The sequence below is a fragment of the Dendropsophus ebraccatus genome, chromosome 3, assembly GCF_027789765.1.
Source record: "Dendropsophus ebraccatus isolate aDenEbr1 chromosome 3, aDenEbr1.pat, whole genome shotgun sequence".
In the NCBI taxonomy this organism is placed as follows: Eukaryota; Metazoa; Chordata; class Amphibia; order Anura; family Hylidae; genus Dendropsophus; species Dendropsophus ebraccatus.
In genome coordinates, this window is record NC_091456.1 from 201,948,363 (window position 1) to 201,967,967 (window position 19,605).

General features: G+C 44.5%; 1 protein-coding gene across 1 annotated transcript in view; it reads right to left on the reverse strand.

The window, feature by feature from the left end:
• Nucleotides 1-13,015: 13,015 nt before the first annotated feature.
• The window catches only part of LOC138786396 (zinc finger protein OZF-like), a 38,827-nt gene continuing 32,237 nt past the window's right edge, over nt 13,016-19,605 (reverse strand). The window contains exon 7 of the mRNA XM_069963387.1: nt 13,016-14,835. Within this exon, the coding sequence (XP_069819488.1) occupies nt 13,820-14,835 (1,016 nt within the window). The 3' untranslated portion in view covers nt 13,016-13,819. The remainder of the gene's footprint in view (nt 14,836-19,605) is intronic.

Below are 19,605 nucleotides of genomic sequence, written 5' to 3' on the forward strand. Positions count from 1 at the left end.
ACACTCTGAAGGTGTTCACACAATCAGTTATGGCTGAAATTGACCAAAAATGGGATAGTTATAAGAACATAAAAACTAACCTGACTAAAGCCGAATACAAAGCATTGCGTCAACTGGCCAATGACCCCTCCCTGGTCATTAAGAAAGCTGACAAGGGAGGGGCCATCGTAGTGATGAATAAAGAAGATTACAGGTTAGAAGCAAGGAGACAATTAGCGGACCCAATGGTGTACAAGTCGCTTGGATGTGATCCCACAAACACATTTAAGAGCGAAGTGGAAGAGTATCTTAATGAAGCCATAAGAGGAGGTCTGATTAGTGAAAAAACTGCTGAATCGCTATTGGTAAAAGAACCGAGGACCCCCATATTATATCTAGCCCCAAAGATCCATAAGAACTTGACTTCACCACCGGGACGCCCTATAGTGTCCCTCACAGGGTCACTACTCCAACCCCTTGCAATATATGTGGACAGTTTTTTACAGGACATCATCAGGACATTCTCCAGATGTCTACGTGATACACAAGATTTCTTGGATAAAGTCCGTAGGTTGCCCATGCACAACGTTAAATTTTTGTGTACATTAGATGTACAAAACTTATACACGAACATACCCCATGATGAGGGAATGTCGTGTATAAGTGATCTACTTTATCAAGATCCACGCATGGATAATGCCATGATTGCTTTCATTATGGGACTACTGGACATCACTTTGTCTAAAAATTATTTCAGGTTTGACACAAATTATTTTCTCCAATTATATGGAGTTTCGATGGGATCGGCCGTAGCCCCCAGCGTGGCAAATATTTTTATGGAAATTTTTGAGAGAATGTATGTCGTGAGTCGCCCTGGCATGGACACGTCGTTCACCTGGTTCAGATATGTGGACGACGTGTTCATGCTATGGTATGACTCCGAGGATAACTTATTGCAATTTGTTCAAGACCTTAATCAATGTCACAATACCATTAAATTCACCATGGAATATCACCCTACAACTATACATTTTTTAGATGTACAGATAACGATTAATGAAGGGCAAGTACACACTACACTTTACACAAAGTCAACGGACAGGAACAACTATTTACACAAACAAAGCCATCACCCACCACAAGTGTTTAAAAGCATAGTAAAAAGTCAGTTAAGAAGAGTGGATAGAATAGTTAGCGAAGAAAAATAAAAATTAAATAATAAAGATAGGATGATACAAAAATTCATACAAAGGGGATATAATTACCAACAGATTAAACGAATACAACAAGAACCCACACAGGAGAGACAAAAAACTGGAGAAAGATTGATTTTTGTCACTAAGTACGACTGTCACACTAATTTGGTCAAAAGAACTGTCACTAAATATTGGGGACTGTTGCAAAAAGACCCCAAGTTCGGGAAGATTTTTAAGGAACCACCGACATTTGCCCTGAAGAAAGGAAGAACTATAGCTAATCATATAGTAAGGGGAGACATAAAGAAAAAACAGATCAGCACACAGAGATTCTTACGTACCAGAAAAAAAGGCACATTTGCATGTTTAAATTGCCAAAATTGCTCAGCAATCATAAAAGGTGAAAATTTACAACATCCCACAAGAGGACACACTATTGCACATAAGGGTTATTTTACATGCAATAGCCAGAATGTCATATACATGTTAAAATGCCCCTGTGGTAAATGTTATGTAGGGCAAACGAGCAGACAGATTAAAATTAGACTCAACGAGCATAGAGCATTGATAAGGAAGTACAGCAAAAAAGACATCAAAGAAGAAGAAAAAACATACGGTGAGACAACAGTTGCCCGACATTTTAAACTTATGGGCCATCATGTATATGAATTAAAATGGGTGATTCTTGAACAGGTTAATACAATAGGCACACAAACAGAAGTGAGGAAAAAGTTGTTACAGCGAGAATGTTATTGGATTAAGACCTTAAATAGCCTTGAACCACAAGGCTTAAATGAGATATGTAGCTTTAAATCTTTCTTGTAACATACATGGAGATCGAGCCCCGGCTTACTTTTTACTTTTTACATCTTAGGCTTGGCCAATACAGCGCTAATAAGTGCTGATTGTTATATCAACTAATGAATCCACAGTCAGCAATGATGTTTTTGCATGTAATGTAATGCCATGTTAAGAATAACCTTAATTGTACCTTTGTCTGAATGACGACACGAACAGGGTCGGGCTAAGGTGAATAAGAAGGAGCACGTCCCACTAGCCAGTACGCATGAGTAAGGGGTCCGCCCCGAAACGTCGCGTCACGGCAGTAAGGAACGCCCACTCCGTTCTATGCACACCTGCGAGAGCCCACTAGCTACCAGCATGGATCCACCATGCGGAAACGTTTGAAATAAACGAACAAAATCAAGCAACTGAAACGTGAGTCTACCTTTCTTTCATGTTTGAAATATAAGGAAACACAAACAACATTGTATGCAATTATACGGCACTCCAGCACCTTTTTTCTGATATTATTGCATGTGTACGGGCTAGTGGCAGCCTGGATATCTGAGAGTGCACATTACCTGTGCGGATCATTTATATACACAAGGCACATGAGACTTGGTTCACACGAGACACTTCTTTGCATTCTTGATATTGACACACAAGGGAACATAACGGTAGTAAAAGTATAAGTATAAATATAGATGTTACATGCTTTAAACATAAGGCATACTTGCTTGCAATTATGGAGTCTAACACAGCTGCGATCCTACGAAATACTTGCTCACAAACACGTGACAGACTATAATTGTTCCAATTGGCCAATCTTGGTCTTTTAACCTACGTATCTTGTCGTGGCTTGTAGACATGATTAAGCGCGCATGCGCAAAACGCGTCGTCCAGCCACCGCACTCCCAGTAGTGCACTACAGTCTTTTAATCAAGATGAAATAAAGCATTAAGTTTTAGCAGCATTTATTTTTCTTTTGGAAGTGCTGGATAAATTCACCTTTTTTCCTTGGAAGCTCCTTATACAGTTGATAGCAGGGATCACTTTTGGCCTATACAGATGATAGCAGGGAAAAATATGCTTTTAAATGTGAAAGTAATACAGTGTCTCACATAAGTCTCTTCTCTTGTACAGAAGAAATAAAACTCACCATGTCTTTGTTTGGTTATATACAGTCATGGCCAAAAGTTTTGAGAAGTTACAAATATTAATTTTTACAAAGTCTACTGCTTCAGTTTTTAAAATGCCAATTTGCATATACTCCAGAATGTTATAAAAAGTCATCAGCTTATCAGCAATTACTTGCAAAGTCAATATTTGACTAGAAAATGAACTTTATCCCTCAAAACATTTCAACATCATTGCAGCCCGGCCTTACAAGGAGCAGCTAACATTGTTTCAGTGATTGCTCCAGTAACACAGGTGTGGGTGTTGATGATGACAGGGCTGGAATGACACCACTGGACACTTTAAAAGGAGGCTGGTGCTTGGCATCATTGTTTCTATTCTGTTAACCATGGTTATCTCTAAAGAAAACACGTGCAGTCATCATTGCACTGCACAAAAATGGCCGAACAGGGAAGAGTATCGCAGCTAGAAAGATTGCACCTCAGTCAACAATCTATCGCATCATCAAGAACTTCAAGGAGAGAGGTTCCATTGTTGCCAAAAAGGCTCCAGGGCACCCAAGAAAGACCAGCAAGCGCCAGGACCGTCTCTTAAAATTGTGGTCAGCTGCGGGATGGGGCTACCAGCAGTGCAGAGCTTGCTCAGGAATGGCAGCAGGCAGGTGTGAGGGCATCTGCACTGTGAGGGGGAGACTCTTGGAGCAAGGACTGGTCTCATGGAGGGCAGCAAAGAAGCCACTTCTCTCCAGAAAAACATCAGGGACAGACTGATATTCTGCAAAAGGTCCAGGGAGCGGACTGCTGAGGACTGGGGGAAAGGTCCAGGGAGCGGACTGCTGAGGACTGGGGGAAAGGTCCAGGGAGCGGACTGCTGAGGACTGGGGGAAAGGTCCAGGGAGCGGACTGCTGAGGACTGGGGGAAAGGTCCAGGGAGCGGACTGCTGAGGACTGGGGGAAAGGTCCAGGGAGCGGACTGCTGAGGACTGGGGGAAAGGTCCAGGGAGCGGACTGCTGAGGACTGGGGGAAAGGTCCAGGGAGCAGACTGCTGAGGACTGGGGGAAAGGTCCAGGGAGCGGACTGCTGAGGACTTGGGGAAAGGTCCAGGGAGCGGACTGCTGAGGACTTGGGGAAAGGTCCAGGGAGCGGACTGCTGAGGACTTGGGGAAAGGTCCAGGGAGCGGACTGCTAAGGACTGGGGGAAAGGTCCAGGGAGCGGAATGCTGAGGACTGGGGGAAAGGTCCAGGGAGCGAACTGCTGAGGACTGGGGGAAAGGTCCAGGGAGCGAACTGCTGAGGACTGGGGGAAAGGTCCAGGGAGCGAACTGCTGAGGACTGGGGGAAAGGTCCAGGGAGTGGACTGCTGAGGACTGGGGGAAAGTCATGGTCTCTGATGAATCCCCTTTCCGATTGTTTGGGACATCTGGAAAACAGCTTATTGGGAGAAGACGAGGTGAGCGCTACCACCAGTCTTGTCTCATGCCACCTGTAAAGCATCCTGAAACCATTCATGTGTGGGGTTGCTTCTCAGCCAAGGGAATCGGCTCTCTCACAGTCTTGCCTAAAAACACAGCCATGAATAAAGAATGGGACCAGAATGTTCTCCAAGCACAACTTCTCCCAACCGTCCAAGAGCAGTTTGGCCACCAACAATGCCTTTTCCAGCATGATGGAGCACCTTGCCATAAAGCAAAGGTGATAATTAAATGGCTCAGGGAACAAAACAGAGAATTTGGGTCCAGGGCCTGGAAACTCCCCAGATCTTCATCCCATTGAGAACTTGTGGTCAATCATCAAGAGACAGGTGGACAAACAAAAACCAACACATTTTGACAAAATGCAAGCATTGATTGTGCAAGAATGGACGGCTATCAGTCAGGATTTGGTCCAGAAGTTGATTGAGAGCAGCCGGGGAGAATTGCAGAGGTCCTGAAGAAGAAGGGTCATCACTGCAAATAGTATAGACTTGCTGCAGTAACTCATTCTACCTGTCAGTATAAGCTTCTGTTACTGATAATATGATTGCAATTATATTTCTGTATGTGATAAAAACATCTGACAAACACACAAAAACCAGAGGACAGCAGATCATGTGAAAATATAATATTTGTGTCATTCTCAAAACTTTTGGCCATGACTGTAGATTCGTTTACAGATAGCACACTTTTCCATAGGATTAGCATTTCTTGGTACAACTTTCTCCTATAACAAGAATAAGCACAACCACCCCTTTCACCCAGCCCATCACGGTCATGGATACCTATCAACTCACCTGCAGTGCAGCAGAGGCAGATCCTAAGACTGTCTGGGAGCGCTTTTAACCATTACCACACTAAGGGATTTTTTGACGATTAACGATAAACAAACTCAAACGACCGCATGGCGAATGACCTGAAATCGTTCATCCAATTACATGGAACGATGATCATTACTTATGATCATTATTGCGTTCGACAGATGATCATTATTGCGTTCGTCCTGTCGTAGCCACTGCGCTGCCTGCTACTGCGAACAACGTCTGATTACATGCAAATGATTTGCAAATGATCAACAATAAAAATAGGTCCAAATTCTATTAAACGACCAGCGATTTCTCGTTGGTGGTTTAATCATTGTCTGCTATTGCAAATAAACTAAGGGGTAACAGGTCCTCAAGAAAGACTAATGGTGGGGAACAGAGATGGTAAGAATAAACCAAGGAGAATTTTAAGAACTAGATAAATAAAAATAGTGTAAAACATAAACCATAAAAGAGCTAAAATAGACATCTAGTGATGACAACAAAAAGTTATAAGCAATAAATGTACCCAATAATGTGGATAAAATAGTTTCAGTAGTAGTCCAAAAAATGTAAAGGAAGTAACAAGCACGGGGTGATAAGTCCCGGAATCGCTAATAAAGTTGGTTAAAAATGAATACTTTTAGCTGCACACTTTTATGGTGTCCCGGTCTTGCGCATGCGCACAGACATCTGTTCAGAATGGTATATTCTTAAAGCTTTCAGAATATACCTTTGTGAACATTTTCCATACAAAATCATTTGCCGTTTGAAAATTGGACTTACCGCCAAAAAACCACGAGGTTCGGCGGGCAACAGATGTCTGTGTGCATGCGCAAGACCGGGACCCCATAAAAGTGTGCAGCGTTCAAGCGCTTACGCGAGTGCCCAGCAGATTCGTCCAAACCCCGTCTGAAACAAGCCTTGTGTGCACATCAGCAGAACATGTCGGGATACTCTGGAAAACGGCCTGACACCATACGGAGTAAATTAAGCGGCTAGACTGGTGAGCGGTGCCTGCAGCACCACCTATTTACTACCACTTACAAGATCTCTAACAAGTAACATCTACGAGCCTACTAAGCACCTATTATTAACTGAATAACGTTGCTATTGTCATTCCCGACGGTCCGTTTTACCAATGGTCTGCTTTACTAACGGATTGCTTCATTAAAATAACCTGCATATCGCACGGTACCATTAATTTTCCCGACGATCTGCCTCACTAATGGTCTGCTTTACTAACAGGCTGCTCTATTAAAACAGTCTGCACATCGTACATAGGGGTCCCGATTCACGGCTGAAGTACTATATATGGATACAGTATTGTTTACAAACCTACTCAGACATTTGCTAAAAGTGTTCATTTTTAACCAACTTTATTAGCGATCCCGGGACTTATCGCCCCGTGCTTGTTACTTCCTTTACATTTTTTTGGACTACTACTGAAACTATTTTATCCAAATTATTGGGTACATTTATTGCTTATAACTTTTTGTTGTCATCACTAGATGTCTATTTTAGCTCTTTTATGGTTTATGTTTTACACAATTTTTATTTATCTAGTTCTTAAAATTCTCCTTGGTTTATTCTTACCATCTCTATTCCCCACCGTTAGTCGTTCTTGAGGACCTGTTACCCCTTAGTTTATTTGTATACTTTTACCTCTCCTAGGATATAGGAGCTTTTCAGGTTCACCTCGCTAGACTTATCGTTCAGTTGATCTCACACACACACCTCTCTGTACTTATTGTCTGCTATTACACTAAACGATTATCGTTCAAATCTGAACGATTTAATGATTTTTGGAACGATAATCATTCCGTGTAATACCACCCTTAGTCTTCAAGGGTCACACCTTTTCCCTCAAAATTTTGATGGTCTCAGTCAAATCCGGAAGAAGAAAAAAGCTCTCCAGTCCAAGATAATTCCTAACGCAGGCCTGAGGTCTAACATGCTACAGAGGCCCTTGAACGCCAGGAGTAGGTCAGGCAAACATAGACATTCTCCAAAGCCTCACACAGCCCAACCTAAGGTCCAACACAGCCGAAAGAGGAGAGGGAGATCCAGCAGAGGAGGTGCGGAACCAGGGACCCAGACAGGCAGGTGGCTCAGCTCCTAGAGGCTCAGGGGCGCTCACAATCTTCTGCAGAAACAGGTGGTTCTTGAAGGGTGGAAACAGTATCTGTCCAGCTCACAAGATGGAAAACAGAACTGGGTGATGAGAAAGGTCCTTTATACAAAATCCTGTCGCCTGTTTCCTGTCTTGTGAGGAGATGGTTGATGTCATAGGGCAAAAAAAAATAATAGAATAATGGAGACTTCAAGGAAACCCATCCAAAGGCCAAAGAGACACGTTTTTAGCCTCTGTTGAGTGTTTGGGAGCATTTTGCCAACATAGGGACAGAAACCACATGTCTGAAGAGTCTAAAAGGCCAAAATGTACAATGTAAGAGGCACTCAAGGCACACGGTTTCACAATGTAAGTTATTGAATAGGTCTGCCAACACAACTGCATTGCATCGCTGGTGTGAGGGCAGAGACCACAGAACTTTGCAGTTTTTGCACAGACATCTTTGCAGTGTACAGCAAAAAACATGATGTGAATGCAGTCTTAAAGCTGTTCCAGTTCAGAAGTCAGAATACCCATTTAACACTATGGAGGAAATTTATTAAACTGGTGTTAAGTAGAATTGTCTTAGTTGCCCCTAGCAACCAATCCGATTCCACCTTTCTCTCCTCACAGATTCCTTGAAAAATAAAGGTAGAATCTGATTGGTTGCTAGGGGCAACTAAGACAATTCTACCTTACACCAGTTTGATAGATCTCCCCCTATGTCCCTTAAAGCGGCACCATAAGAAGGTTCTGCCGAGAGAACCTGCTGATATGCCACAAAAGCAGTTTACCTTAGCAGTTGATACCTGGTATAACTGCTCTTCTGCCCCTCAAATTCCTCAAATAAAAAGCCTACATGTTACCCTTTAAAAAGAGCCCTAAACTGCATTGATAGTGTGTACGCTCGCTGAGATATCCCCAGGTGTTTGGCTCAGAAGAATAAATGAATTTTTCTTCTGGCTGAGAGAAAGTGGGCGTGGCCTATCCCTCATCTCCCTGGCTGCGTCCCTCCATTCACTGACCAGCACATTAGCAGATGTATCACACATAGCAGGATCAGATACAGCCCCAACATATAGTATAAGGCTATGTTCACATTCTGTAACAGACCGGCCGGGTCACGGAACGGCCGGTCTGTGCCCAGATCATCGCGGCCGGTACTTAAGCATCAGCGCGCGCCCGCATCAGAGGTTCCCATAGCACACAGTGAAGCAAGCGGCCGGAGCCACTCGCTTCACTGTGAGAACAGACAGGGCTTTCTGCATTCACTGAATTCCAGACGCAAAAAACTGACATGTCAGTTTTTTGTGGCGCCGTATGGAAACCCGGCCGGAGCGTATACAATGTGTGTACACTCCGGCCGGGATCCCATTGCAAATAAGGCATTGTTCCACAACCCAAAACTACGGCCGTAGTTTTACGTTGTGTGAACATAGCCTAAAAATTTAAGATTAGATACAGAGCCCCAGCAGATGGTATCAAACACAGTGGGATTAGATACAGTCATCTGCTCTCATAACACTGTAGGACAATGTCACCTGCTGCAGACATCTGATAGTGAATGTTATATGTACTATGGAAGGAGTACAGCTGTGCTGTGCTGGGACTTGTAGTTCTCCCCTCAGTGACTAACCCACTCTCCTTCATGCAGTACATTGGAGTGATGGTAGCACTGGATACACTTGTGCCTCTATCCCCTGTGCTGCTCCTCACACACAACACCCTCAGCTCTGCTTAGTCACCTCTGTGAGGGGAGGGGGGAGAACGTGCTGCTAGGAGGGGGGGGGGGGGGGGGAGGAGGCTTTGTTTCTCTCTGTGTCAGGGCTGTTATCTGATGCTGCTGTCACAGTCCGTACTCTAGGTACGGATCTGCAGGGAGGGGGGCGTGTCCAGCAGGAATGCAGAAATAACTCAGAGGCAAAGAGCTGTGAGGGGACTTTATGTTTTTATGTATTAAAAAAAATATTCTTTTTAGGTTATTAATGTATATTGCAAAAATTCTTATCATGACCTAAGCTAACTAAAACTGAATGGTCAAAATATTTTATAGTTACGCTTTAAGAGCATTTGGGGCGTCGCCTGAGTCTGGGAGAACTTGCTTGGCCCGCCCACATCTGTACCGCCCCCTCCCTTCCCGCTGGTATGACAGCCAATCAGGACGCTAGGACAGTAGGGTGCTCACTGCTACAGTTTGCAGATAGCAGGAGTGTGATCGGAGCCTGGGTTGAGCTGGATGTTAAAGCTCAGCCGAGGCTCCCAGCGCCGATCGCGTTCTTGCTATTTGCAAACTATGGCCCCATTCACACTGAGCAAGAGCGTCGGAATCCCTTCGTGCTCAGTGTGCTGCTTTAACCTAACCCTTAGGTGACCCTGGACGTAACCTTACGTCCAGGGCCGACTCCCCGCACTCAGAGCGGGGCCGCGCGGCGATCGCCGTGGTCCGATCGCCGTGCCCGCTAATCAGGTAATCGGAGGCAGCTGTCAAAGATGACAGCTGCCTCCGATTACCGGCTGCAGATGATCCGTGGTGGTATAGTGGGGAGATCGCTCCTCCGGGACAACATCCCGGAGGAGCGATCTCCGATACTGAAGCCGGCCGGGGACCGCTCCAAGATGGCGCCGTCCCCGGCTCGGCACTCGTTTGTTTCCGGCTGCAGCAGCCGAAAGCAAACGAGTGCCGATCTCATGGATCTCTGCAGCATATCTATGCTGCAGAGATCTCTATGAGAGATCAGAGCACTTATACTAGAAGTCCCCTAGGGGGAACAACCCTAACCCCAGGGGGAATAACCCTAACCCCAGGGGAAATAACCCTAACCCCAGGGGAAATAACCCTAACCCCAGGGGGGGAATAACCCTAACCCCAGGGGAAATAACCCTAACCCCAGGGGGAATAACCCTAACCCCAGGGGGAATAACCCTAACCCCAGGGGAAATAACCCTAACCCCAGGGGAAATAACCCTAACCCCAGGGGGAATAACCCTAACCCCAGGGGGGCTTCTAGTATAAGTGTAAAAGTAAAAAAAAAAAAAATGTTGTTAATAGTAAAAATCCCCCTCCCCTAATAAAAGTCTGAATCACCCCCCTTTTCCCAGGTTATAAATAAAAGTAAATAAACAAACAAACAAATAAACATGTTTGCTATCGCCGCGAGCGTAATCGCCCGAACTATTAATTAATCACATTCCTGATCTCGCACGGTAAACGGCGTGAGCGCAAGAAAATCCCAAAGTGCAAAATTGCGCATTTTTGGTCGCATCAAATCCAGAAAAATTGTAATAAAGAGCGATCAAAAAGTCGTATATGCGCAATCAAGGTACCGATAGAAAGATCACATCATGGCGCAAAAAATGACACCTCCCACAGCCCCATAGACCAAAGGATAAAAACGCTATAAGCCGGGGAATGGAGAGATTGTAAGGGACGTATATTTGTTAACAACGGTTTGAATTTTTTACAGGCCATCAGATACAATATAAGTTATACAAAAGTTATGCAAAAATTCAGCCTGTCATTGCAAAGTACAATTAGTGACGCAAAAAATAAGGGTTCATGTGGGTTTTTAGGTGGAAAAATGCAAGTGCTATGGCCTTTTAAACACAAGGAGGAAAAAACGAAAATGCAAAAATTGAAATTGGCCGGGTCCTCTAAGGGTTAAGTGAAGGAGAGGGCGCGTGCTCCTCCGCTGCTGCCTCTCTCCACTCAAAGCCCCATATTTGCATAGGGGCAATTAACGAATTTAACCCTTAGACGACCCAGGGCGTATAGTTACGCCATGGAAGTCTGTCCCCAGACGACCTAGGGCGTAACTGTACGCCCTGGGTGGTATTCCCGCTATGAAGCGCGCTCCGGTGCGGAGCGCGCTTCATAGGAGGTGGGGGCCGGCTGCAGTGAGCAGCCGGGACCTCACCGGCAATGACACGCTGCAGCGATCGCGCTGCCGCGTGTCATTAACCCCTTAAACGCCGCGATCGCGGCGCGACCGCGGCGTTTAAGTGTAAGTGACAGGGGGAGTCCCCTGTCACTTACCGATCGGGACCCCCGCAGTGTGACTGCGGGGGTCCCGATCGGTAAAACGGACTGCTGGAGGTCTCTCACCTGCCTCCATGCGGTCCGATCGGCGCTCTGCTACTCTAAGCCTGCACAGGCAGGCTCAATGAGCAGAGCGCCGATAACACTGATCAATGCTATGCCTATGGCATAGCAATGGTCAGTGTAAAAATCAAACTAATCTATGTAAAAGTCCCCCAAAGGGGCTTCAAAAGTGTAAAAAAAAAAAAGTTAAAAACACTAATACACTACCCCAAAACCCCTCCCCCAATAAAAGTTGAAATCACCCCCCTATCCTATTATATAAATAAAACATATAAAAATAAATAAATAGATAAACATATAATATACCGTAGCGTGCGTAATTGTCCGATCTATTAAAATATAACAAGCGTCATTGCGAACGGTGAACGGCGTACACGAAAAGAGGGGAAAAAGTGCGCAGATTACCGATTTTATGTTACATTATATATATAAAAAAATTAATAAAAAGTGATCAAAACGTCCGATCTTCACAAATATGGTATTAATAAAAACTAGAGATCATGGCGGAAAAAATGACACCCCATACAGCCCCGTAGGTGAAAAAATAAAACCGTTATAAGCGTCACAATAGTCCCATTTTATTTATAATTAATTGGCAAAAAAAAGGATTTCATTAAAAAATACATATATAACATTAGAGAATCTGTGTAAACCTGCATATGGTTGTGTTCGGACTGACCTATAGAATAATTGTATCATGTCGCTGTTACCATATAGTGCATAACGTAGACACAGGAACCCCCCAAACGTTACCATATTGCATTCTTTTTTGCGATTTCACCAATTTATATCTTCATAAATAATATATTTGGAATTCCCTCATACATGTTATGGTAAAATGAATGACGCCATTACAAAGTACAACTATTCCTGTAACAAATAAGCCCTTACATGGCCTGTAGATAAAAAACTGAAAGTGCTGGAGCTCTTAGAAGGGGAGGAGGGAAAAACGGAAACACTAAGATCAAAATTTGCGCGGTCCACTGGGTCATTTTGGGCCTGGTCCTCAAAGGGTTAAAGTGTCACTGTCGTGAATTTTTTTTTTGCAGAAATCAATAGTCCAGGCGATTTTAAGAAACTTTGTAATTGGGTTTATTATCCGAAAAATGCATTTTTATCATGAAAAAGCAGTTTGAAGCTCTCCCCCCCTGTCTTCATTGTTCTCCTATGGAGAGAGCTAAAGAAAAGACCAAAACAGGACAACAAAGAGTTAATCTACAAATCCCTCACCTGATATCTCCTGTGACAGTCATCAGTGACCTGTCTGAGCTCAGATTACAGCTGTCACCCAGCTCCGTGCCTGTAATCCTCTGTTATCTGCTCTCTGCTGCCGGCTAACTCCCTCCTTCCTCCTTCCTCCTCCCCCCTCCATAGAGCAGACAGGGGACGTCTCCTGCAACAAGTCACAATTTTCAGATTTTTTGGAGTGGATGAAAAAGAGGAAGGAGGGGGGGGGACCTGGGAAAAGGCTTTTTACATGCAGATAATGGCAGATTTGGCTAATAAACCCAATTACAAAGTTTCTTAAAATCGCCTGGACTATTGATTTCTGCAAAAAAAATAAAAATACGACAGTGACTCTTTAAGAATGCAGAGGGGCAGAAGAGCGATTATAACAGGTATCAACTGCTAACTGCAAACGGCTGTTGTGGCACATCAGCAGGTTCTCTTGGCAGAACCTGCTGATAGTGCTGCTTTAAAGCGTTGCTGTCATTTCAAGTAACTTTTAACTTAGCAAAAGTTACTGGTCACATGGGTCTCACTCCTGAGATACAACGTGAGGGGAGTGTGTGGCAGTGGGCCTCATCCTCCAGCTGTCAGGGACTCATTCACTCAGTCAGAGAGTGAAGCTGCTGCCACAGACTGCCCCCGGCTATATCTATGGATTGCACAAGGAGTGAGAGCCAATGCAATCAGTAATGTTTAATATGTCTACGGACAAGTTAAAAAATATCTGGAATTAATGATTATTATTTATTATTTGTAATTTTTATAAAAATTCTCATTAACTATTGAAACAGAAAAGCTACACGGAATGACAGCAGCGCCTTAATCCTGTGATATATTATTGTTCTCATTGTCCCATCATAAACCTTGATCGGTCACATACAGGAGTTTCACATTTCACACCAAGCATCTGTGTTAGACAGTAGTTATTTTTTTTTGTATTGTAGCCAGGTACATATCAGATGGCTTCTACAGAGTCCACAACTGCCACATTTCCAACAGTATGACAATTAAAATGGATTCTCTCGGGAGTGAGCTCTCTGATGTTTAACAAGATTTGATTGAGTTGTAAAACATTTCCCACATTCTGCACATGAAAATGGCTTCTCTCCCGTATGACTTCTTAAATGTTCCACAAGACCAGATTTCTGGGTGAAACATTTCCCACATTCAAGGCATGAATATGGCTTCTCCCCTGTGTGAATTCTCAAATGTCTAATAAGAGCTGATTTATAATTAAAACATCTTCCGCATTCTGAGCATGAAAATGGCTTTTCCCCTGAGTGAACACTCTGATGTTTAACAAGACCAGATTTCTGGCTAAAACATTTCCCACATTCTATACATGAAAACGGCTTCTCCCCTGTGTGCGTTCTTTGATGTTCGACAAGATTTGATTTAATGCCATAGTGCTTCCCACATTCTGAGCAAGAAAAGGGCTTCTCTCCTGTGTGAATTCTTTGATGTCTAACAAGATCTGACTTCTGTGTAAAACATTTCCCACATTCTGAACATGAAAATGGCTTCTCTCCTGTGTGACATCTTTGATGTTGAAAAAGATGTGATTTCGCATTAAAACATTTCCCACATTCTAAACATGAAAATGGCTTCTCTCCCGTGTAGCTTCTCTCATGTTTATCAAGATTAGATTTTTTTGTAAAACATTTCCCACATTTTGAACACGAATACCTCTTCTCCTTTGTGTGACTTCTCTGATGTTTAATTAAATCAGGTTCCTGGTTAAAACATTTGTCACATACTGGACATGAATATGGCTTCTCCTCTGAGTGAGCTCTTTGGCGTTCAGAAACCATTTTGTGACTTTTATTCTGCTTCACACTCTGTGATGAACCAGATGGTAGGACCTGGATAATAGGGTCAGATGATAGAGCTTTGCTGTGAAATATTGGGGGTACTTCTGGGATGATGATGTGTTCTTTGTATGTACTTTGTGCAATGTTATCCTCCTCCTCATCTTTAAAATCTGAAGATACCAGATGTCCCTCTGTGCTCCTGGTACAGTCATCTGTCAAGTAGAGAAAGGATTATATGATTTTTTTATATATTAATATTCATAGTTAATATATTTCTATATTCTATACGTTCTTCACACACGGCCATCTATTCTGGCTTCACACACGGCCATCTATTCTGGCTTCACACACGGCCATCTATTCTGGCTTCACACACGGCCATCTATTCTGGCTTCACACACGGCCATCTATTCTGGCTTCACACACGGCCATCTATTCTGGCTCTACACACGGCCATCTATTCTGGCTCTACACACGGCCATCTATTCTGGCTCTACACACGGCCATCTATGCTGGCTTCACACACGTCCATCTATTCTGGCTCTACACACGGCCATCTATTCTGGCTCTACACACGGCCATCTATTCTGGCTTCACACACGGCCATCTATTCTGGCTCTACACACGGCCATCTATTCTGGCTCTACACACAGCCATCTATTCTGGCTCTACACACGGCCATCTATTCTGGCTCTACACACGGCCATCTTTTCTGGCTTCACACACGGCCATCTATTCTGGCTCTACACACGGCCATCTTTTCTGGCTTCACACACGGCCATCTATTCTGGCTCTACACACGGCCATCTATTCTGGCTCTACACACGGCCATCTATTCTGGCTCTACACACGGCCATCTATTCTGGCTCTACACACGGCCATCTTTTCTGGCTCTACATACGGCCATCTATTCTGCGTCCTTTTCTTGGCCTCAAAAAAAAACAACACTAGCTTTTTATGGGCTTTAGCATTTTTGAGACAAACAGAAGAAAATCCATTGAACTTCATGGGAGAGAAACGTCACATACATACACTCAGCATTCCCAACAATGAGCAGAGGGTCACACTGTCCTCCTGCAGCATTCTCAGCTAGTATAGGGTCATGATGTTTCCGGCTGTCCTCCTGCAGCATTCTCAGCTAGTATAGGGTCATGATGTTTCCGGCTGTCCTCCTGCAGCATTCTCAGCTAGTATAGGGTCATGAATGTCCCCGGCTGTCCTCCTGCAGCATTCTCAGCTAGTATAGGGTCATGATGTTTCCGGCTGTCCTCCTGCAGCATTCTCAGCTAGTATAGGGTCATGAATGTCCCCGGCTGTCCTCCTGCAGCATTCTCAGCTAGTATAGGGTCATGATGTTTCCGGCTGTCCTCCTGCAGCATTCTCAGCTAGTATAGGGTCATGAATGTCCCCGGCTGTCCTCCTGCAGTTAATCTGCTACATATGTTTCTGAGTAAATGGGAATGTGCATTGTTGATGCAGCCCGGCTCCACAACTGATTGACCTTTGACCTAAGACTCTCCAAATAAGCATCGTTCTCAATGGTCAGAGGCTGCTGCTCAGGCTGATTATAAGGACCCTAAGCTGCAATTTGCCTGAATGAGGGAATAGGAGGAATATGAAAATCTTACAAAACAATTTGGAATTTTGACTGTATAAAAATGCACCAAGGAGAAGTTGTTAAATGTGATATAATGATGATGATGTATGTGGGATGTCATGATAATATATGAGGTTGGCAACTTCTAGCCTGGATACAGGATGAGATACGGCATGAACAATAAAGGCTCTGAATGGCATCCTGAGACACATCTGCCAATGGTTCAATGCATCATAGAGACATCTGGTTAGGGCAGTGTCAGGACCAAACACAAAGAGACAGTGAGCCCTGAGCTCAGCCCCTCCCACTGTCCCTACCTAATTGCCGCAATCTGCCCTAAAATGGCAGCAGACAACTTGGCGGCGATCCCTGGCCTGGATACGTGATACAATAGACAAGACAAAACGAACAAACACAATAAGAATGGTCAACAATCAGGGTCACAACAGTCTGGCAGCAAAGGTACAAAATCAGGATCCAAAAGAGTAGTCAGAAAACAGGCAATATGGTCGGGGGCAGGAAGCAAGCAAGTGAGGTCAAAAGATACTAAGCAGGAATCAGGAGAAACCAGAAACCAGAACACACAAGCAGGCAGAGACTAAGTCAATAACCGGCACAGGCAGAAACAGGAATCTAAAATAGGAGACCAGGAACCAAGTCCAGAAGATGATTGGAGGGACCAGCTGTCAATCACTGAGGCAAAGGCAGGTTAACCGTTACAAGACCAGAAGAAACTTAGCAGAACAGACACAGGTGGGGCAGGGAAAACAATTAGCAGACCAGAAGAAATAAGACACAGTTCAGACAGGGCACAAACAAAGGCAAACAAAACACAGAATAAATGGAAGATTATGGCCAAAATCGCAGTCTCGGCCGTACCTTACGCACCGAGGACTGCGCCAAAGTTCCATTCATGACAGTACCCCCCCTTTTATGAGGGGCCACCGGACCCTCATTAGACGTACCAGGAGTGGGTGGAAAATTACCTCTTACAACACATGTTTGAACACCACTGGAGATGTCACGGTCCGTCTCCCACTCATCAGCGGAGGCATCCAGGTGACTGACTAAAGGTTCACTGACAGGCTCGATATCACCAATTATACTACTGGCATCAGACACAGACTCAGCTTCCATGTTGCAATTATTCAATATCACAGAGTCATCTTTGGGTGAACACATAGATTTCACATTAGGTTCAGCAGAGCAACAATGCACACCCACACCACTTTGAGGTACCTGTGCGCCCAGGTGACTCGCCTGGTTGTCACCTGGACGCTGATGTTCTGGCCGCAGGGGACGCTTGGGACAGTGGCAAATGAAATGTCCGTCATCACCGCAGTAGAAACAAAGACCATTTAATCTCCGGTGTTCACGTCTGGTCCTGATGCCCATAACTCCCAACTGCATGGGTTCATCCTCGATATAATCAGAGGGAAGGACAGGTTTTTTCAAAGACAGAGATGGAGAGACAGAAGGTTTAGAAACGTCAGGACCTGCTTTCTCCTTTTGCCTATCCCTGAGCCTGCGGTCTATGCGTACCGCCAAAGCCATGGCCTGCTTCAGGGTAAGGGGATCTGGATGACCTGTCCAGGCATCTTTAATGCCATCAGACAATCCCTGCTTGAATAATTCTTTCAGTGCAGCCTCACACCACCCGGTGGTCACACTATGTCGTCTGAACTCGGCACAGTAATCCTCGACTGGTCTCTTGCCCTGGCGAATCGTCAGTAACTATTTCAGCTGGACCCACATGATCTGGCTGAGCATAGATGGCTCCCAGAGAAAGGAAAAAGTGCTCTAAATGGCTCCACTCCTCAGCCTCAGGAGGGAAGAGCCCAGGCCTGGGGATCTCCCTGCAACAGTGAGACAACTATAGCTACCATTTCCTGCTCTGTAGGGAAGTGGTTGACACGAAAATACAACAAACAGGAATTTTTAAAGGTTTCAAATTTGTCTCTATCCCCCAAAAAACGGTCTGGAAGCAGCATTGTGGCCTTAGCAGATTGCATTACCACCGGGGGTGCCACAGCCCCAGCCTGGTTAGCTGTAAGGACACGAACTTTATCAGCCAGCTCAGCTACCAGTACTGCCAAACCCTTCACTTGGGTGACTAGGTCCATGTCTATCAGCATATTGACCTGGTTAGCCAGCTTGACTACCAGACCTGACACCCCCTCCACCTGGGTAGCAAGGTCCTCTACCGTAGTCATGGAACCAGAGGGGGCAGCAGGTTATTATGTCAGGACCAAACACACAGAGACAGTGAGCCCTGAGCTCAGCCCCGCCCACTGTCCCTACCTAATTGCCGCAATCTGCCCTAAAATGGCAGTGGACAACTTGGCGGCGATCCCTGGCCTGGATACGTGAAACAATAGACAAGACAAAACGGACAAACACAATAAGAATGGTCAACAATCAGGGTCACAACGGTCTGGCAGCAAAGGTACAAAATCAGGATCCAAAAGAGTAGTCAGAAAACAGGCAATAAGGTCAGAGGCAGGCAGCAAACAAGGGAGGTCAAAGATACTAAGCAGGAATCAGGAGAAACCAGAAACCAGAACACACAAGCAGGCAGAGACTAAGTCAATAACCGGCCAGGCAGAAACAGGAATCTTAAATAGGAGACCAGGAACCAAGTCCAGAAGATGATAGGAGGGATCAGCTGTCAATCACTGAGGCAAGGCAGGTTAACTGTTACATGACCAGAGGAAACTTAGCAGAACAGACACGGGTGGGGCAGGGAAAACAATTAGCAGACCAGAAGAAATAAGACACAGTTCAGACAGGGCAAAAACAAGGCAAACAAAACACAGAATAAATGGAAGATTATGGCCAAAATCGCAGTCTCGGTCGTACCTTACGCACCAAGGACTGCGCCAAAGTTCCATTCATGACAGGCAGGTTGATATGGTCAAAAAATTAAATCTTAATTTTTTAAAGATTATGGACGGTTCTCAGTTTAATTTTTTTTTTTTTTTTTTTTTGCTAAACAGGACAATTTTCTACATTCAGCCTCAGATACTATTTAATGGTGTTTGAGATAGCAACTGTATAGCTGAATGTTGTAGTAGTAGTAATAAAGGTACAGATGAAGGGTGTAGTAGTAGTACAGGTACAGATGAAGGGTGTAGTAGAGGTACAGATGAAGGGTGTAGTAGTAATACAGGTACAGATGAAGGGTGTAGTAGTAATACAGGTACAGATGAAGGGTGTAGTAGTAATACAGGTACAGATGAAGGGTGTAGTAGAGGTACAGATGAAGGGTGTAGTAGTAATACAGGTACAGATGAAGGGTGTAGTAGTAATAAAGGTACAGATGAGGGGTGTAGTAGAGGTACAGATGAAGGGTGTAGTAGTAATACAGGTACAGATGAAGGGTGTA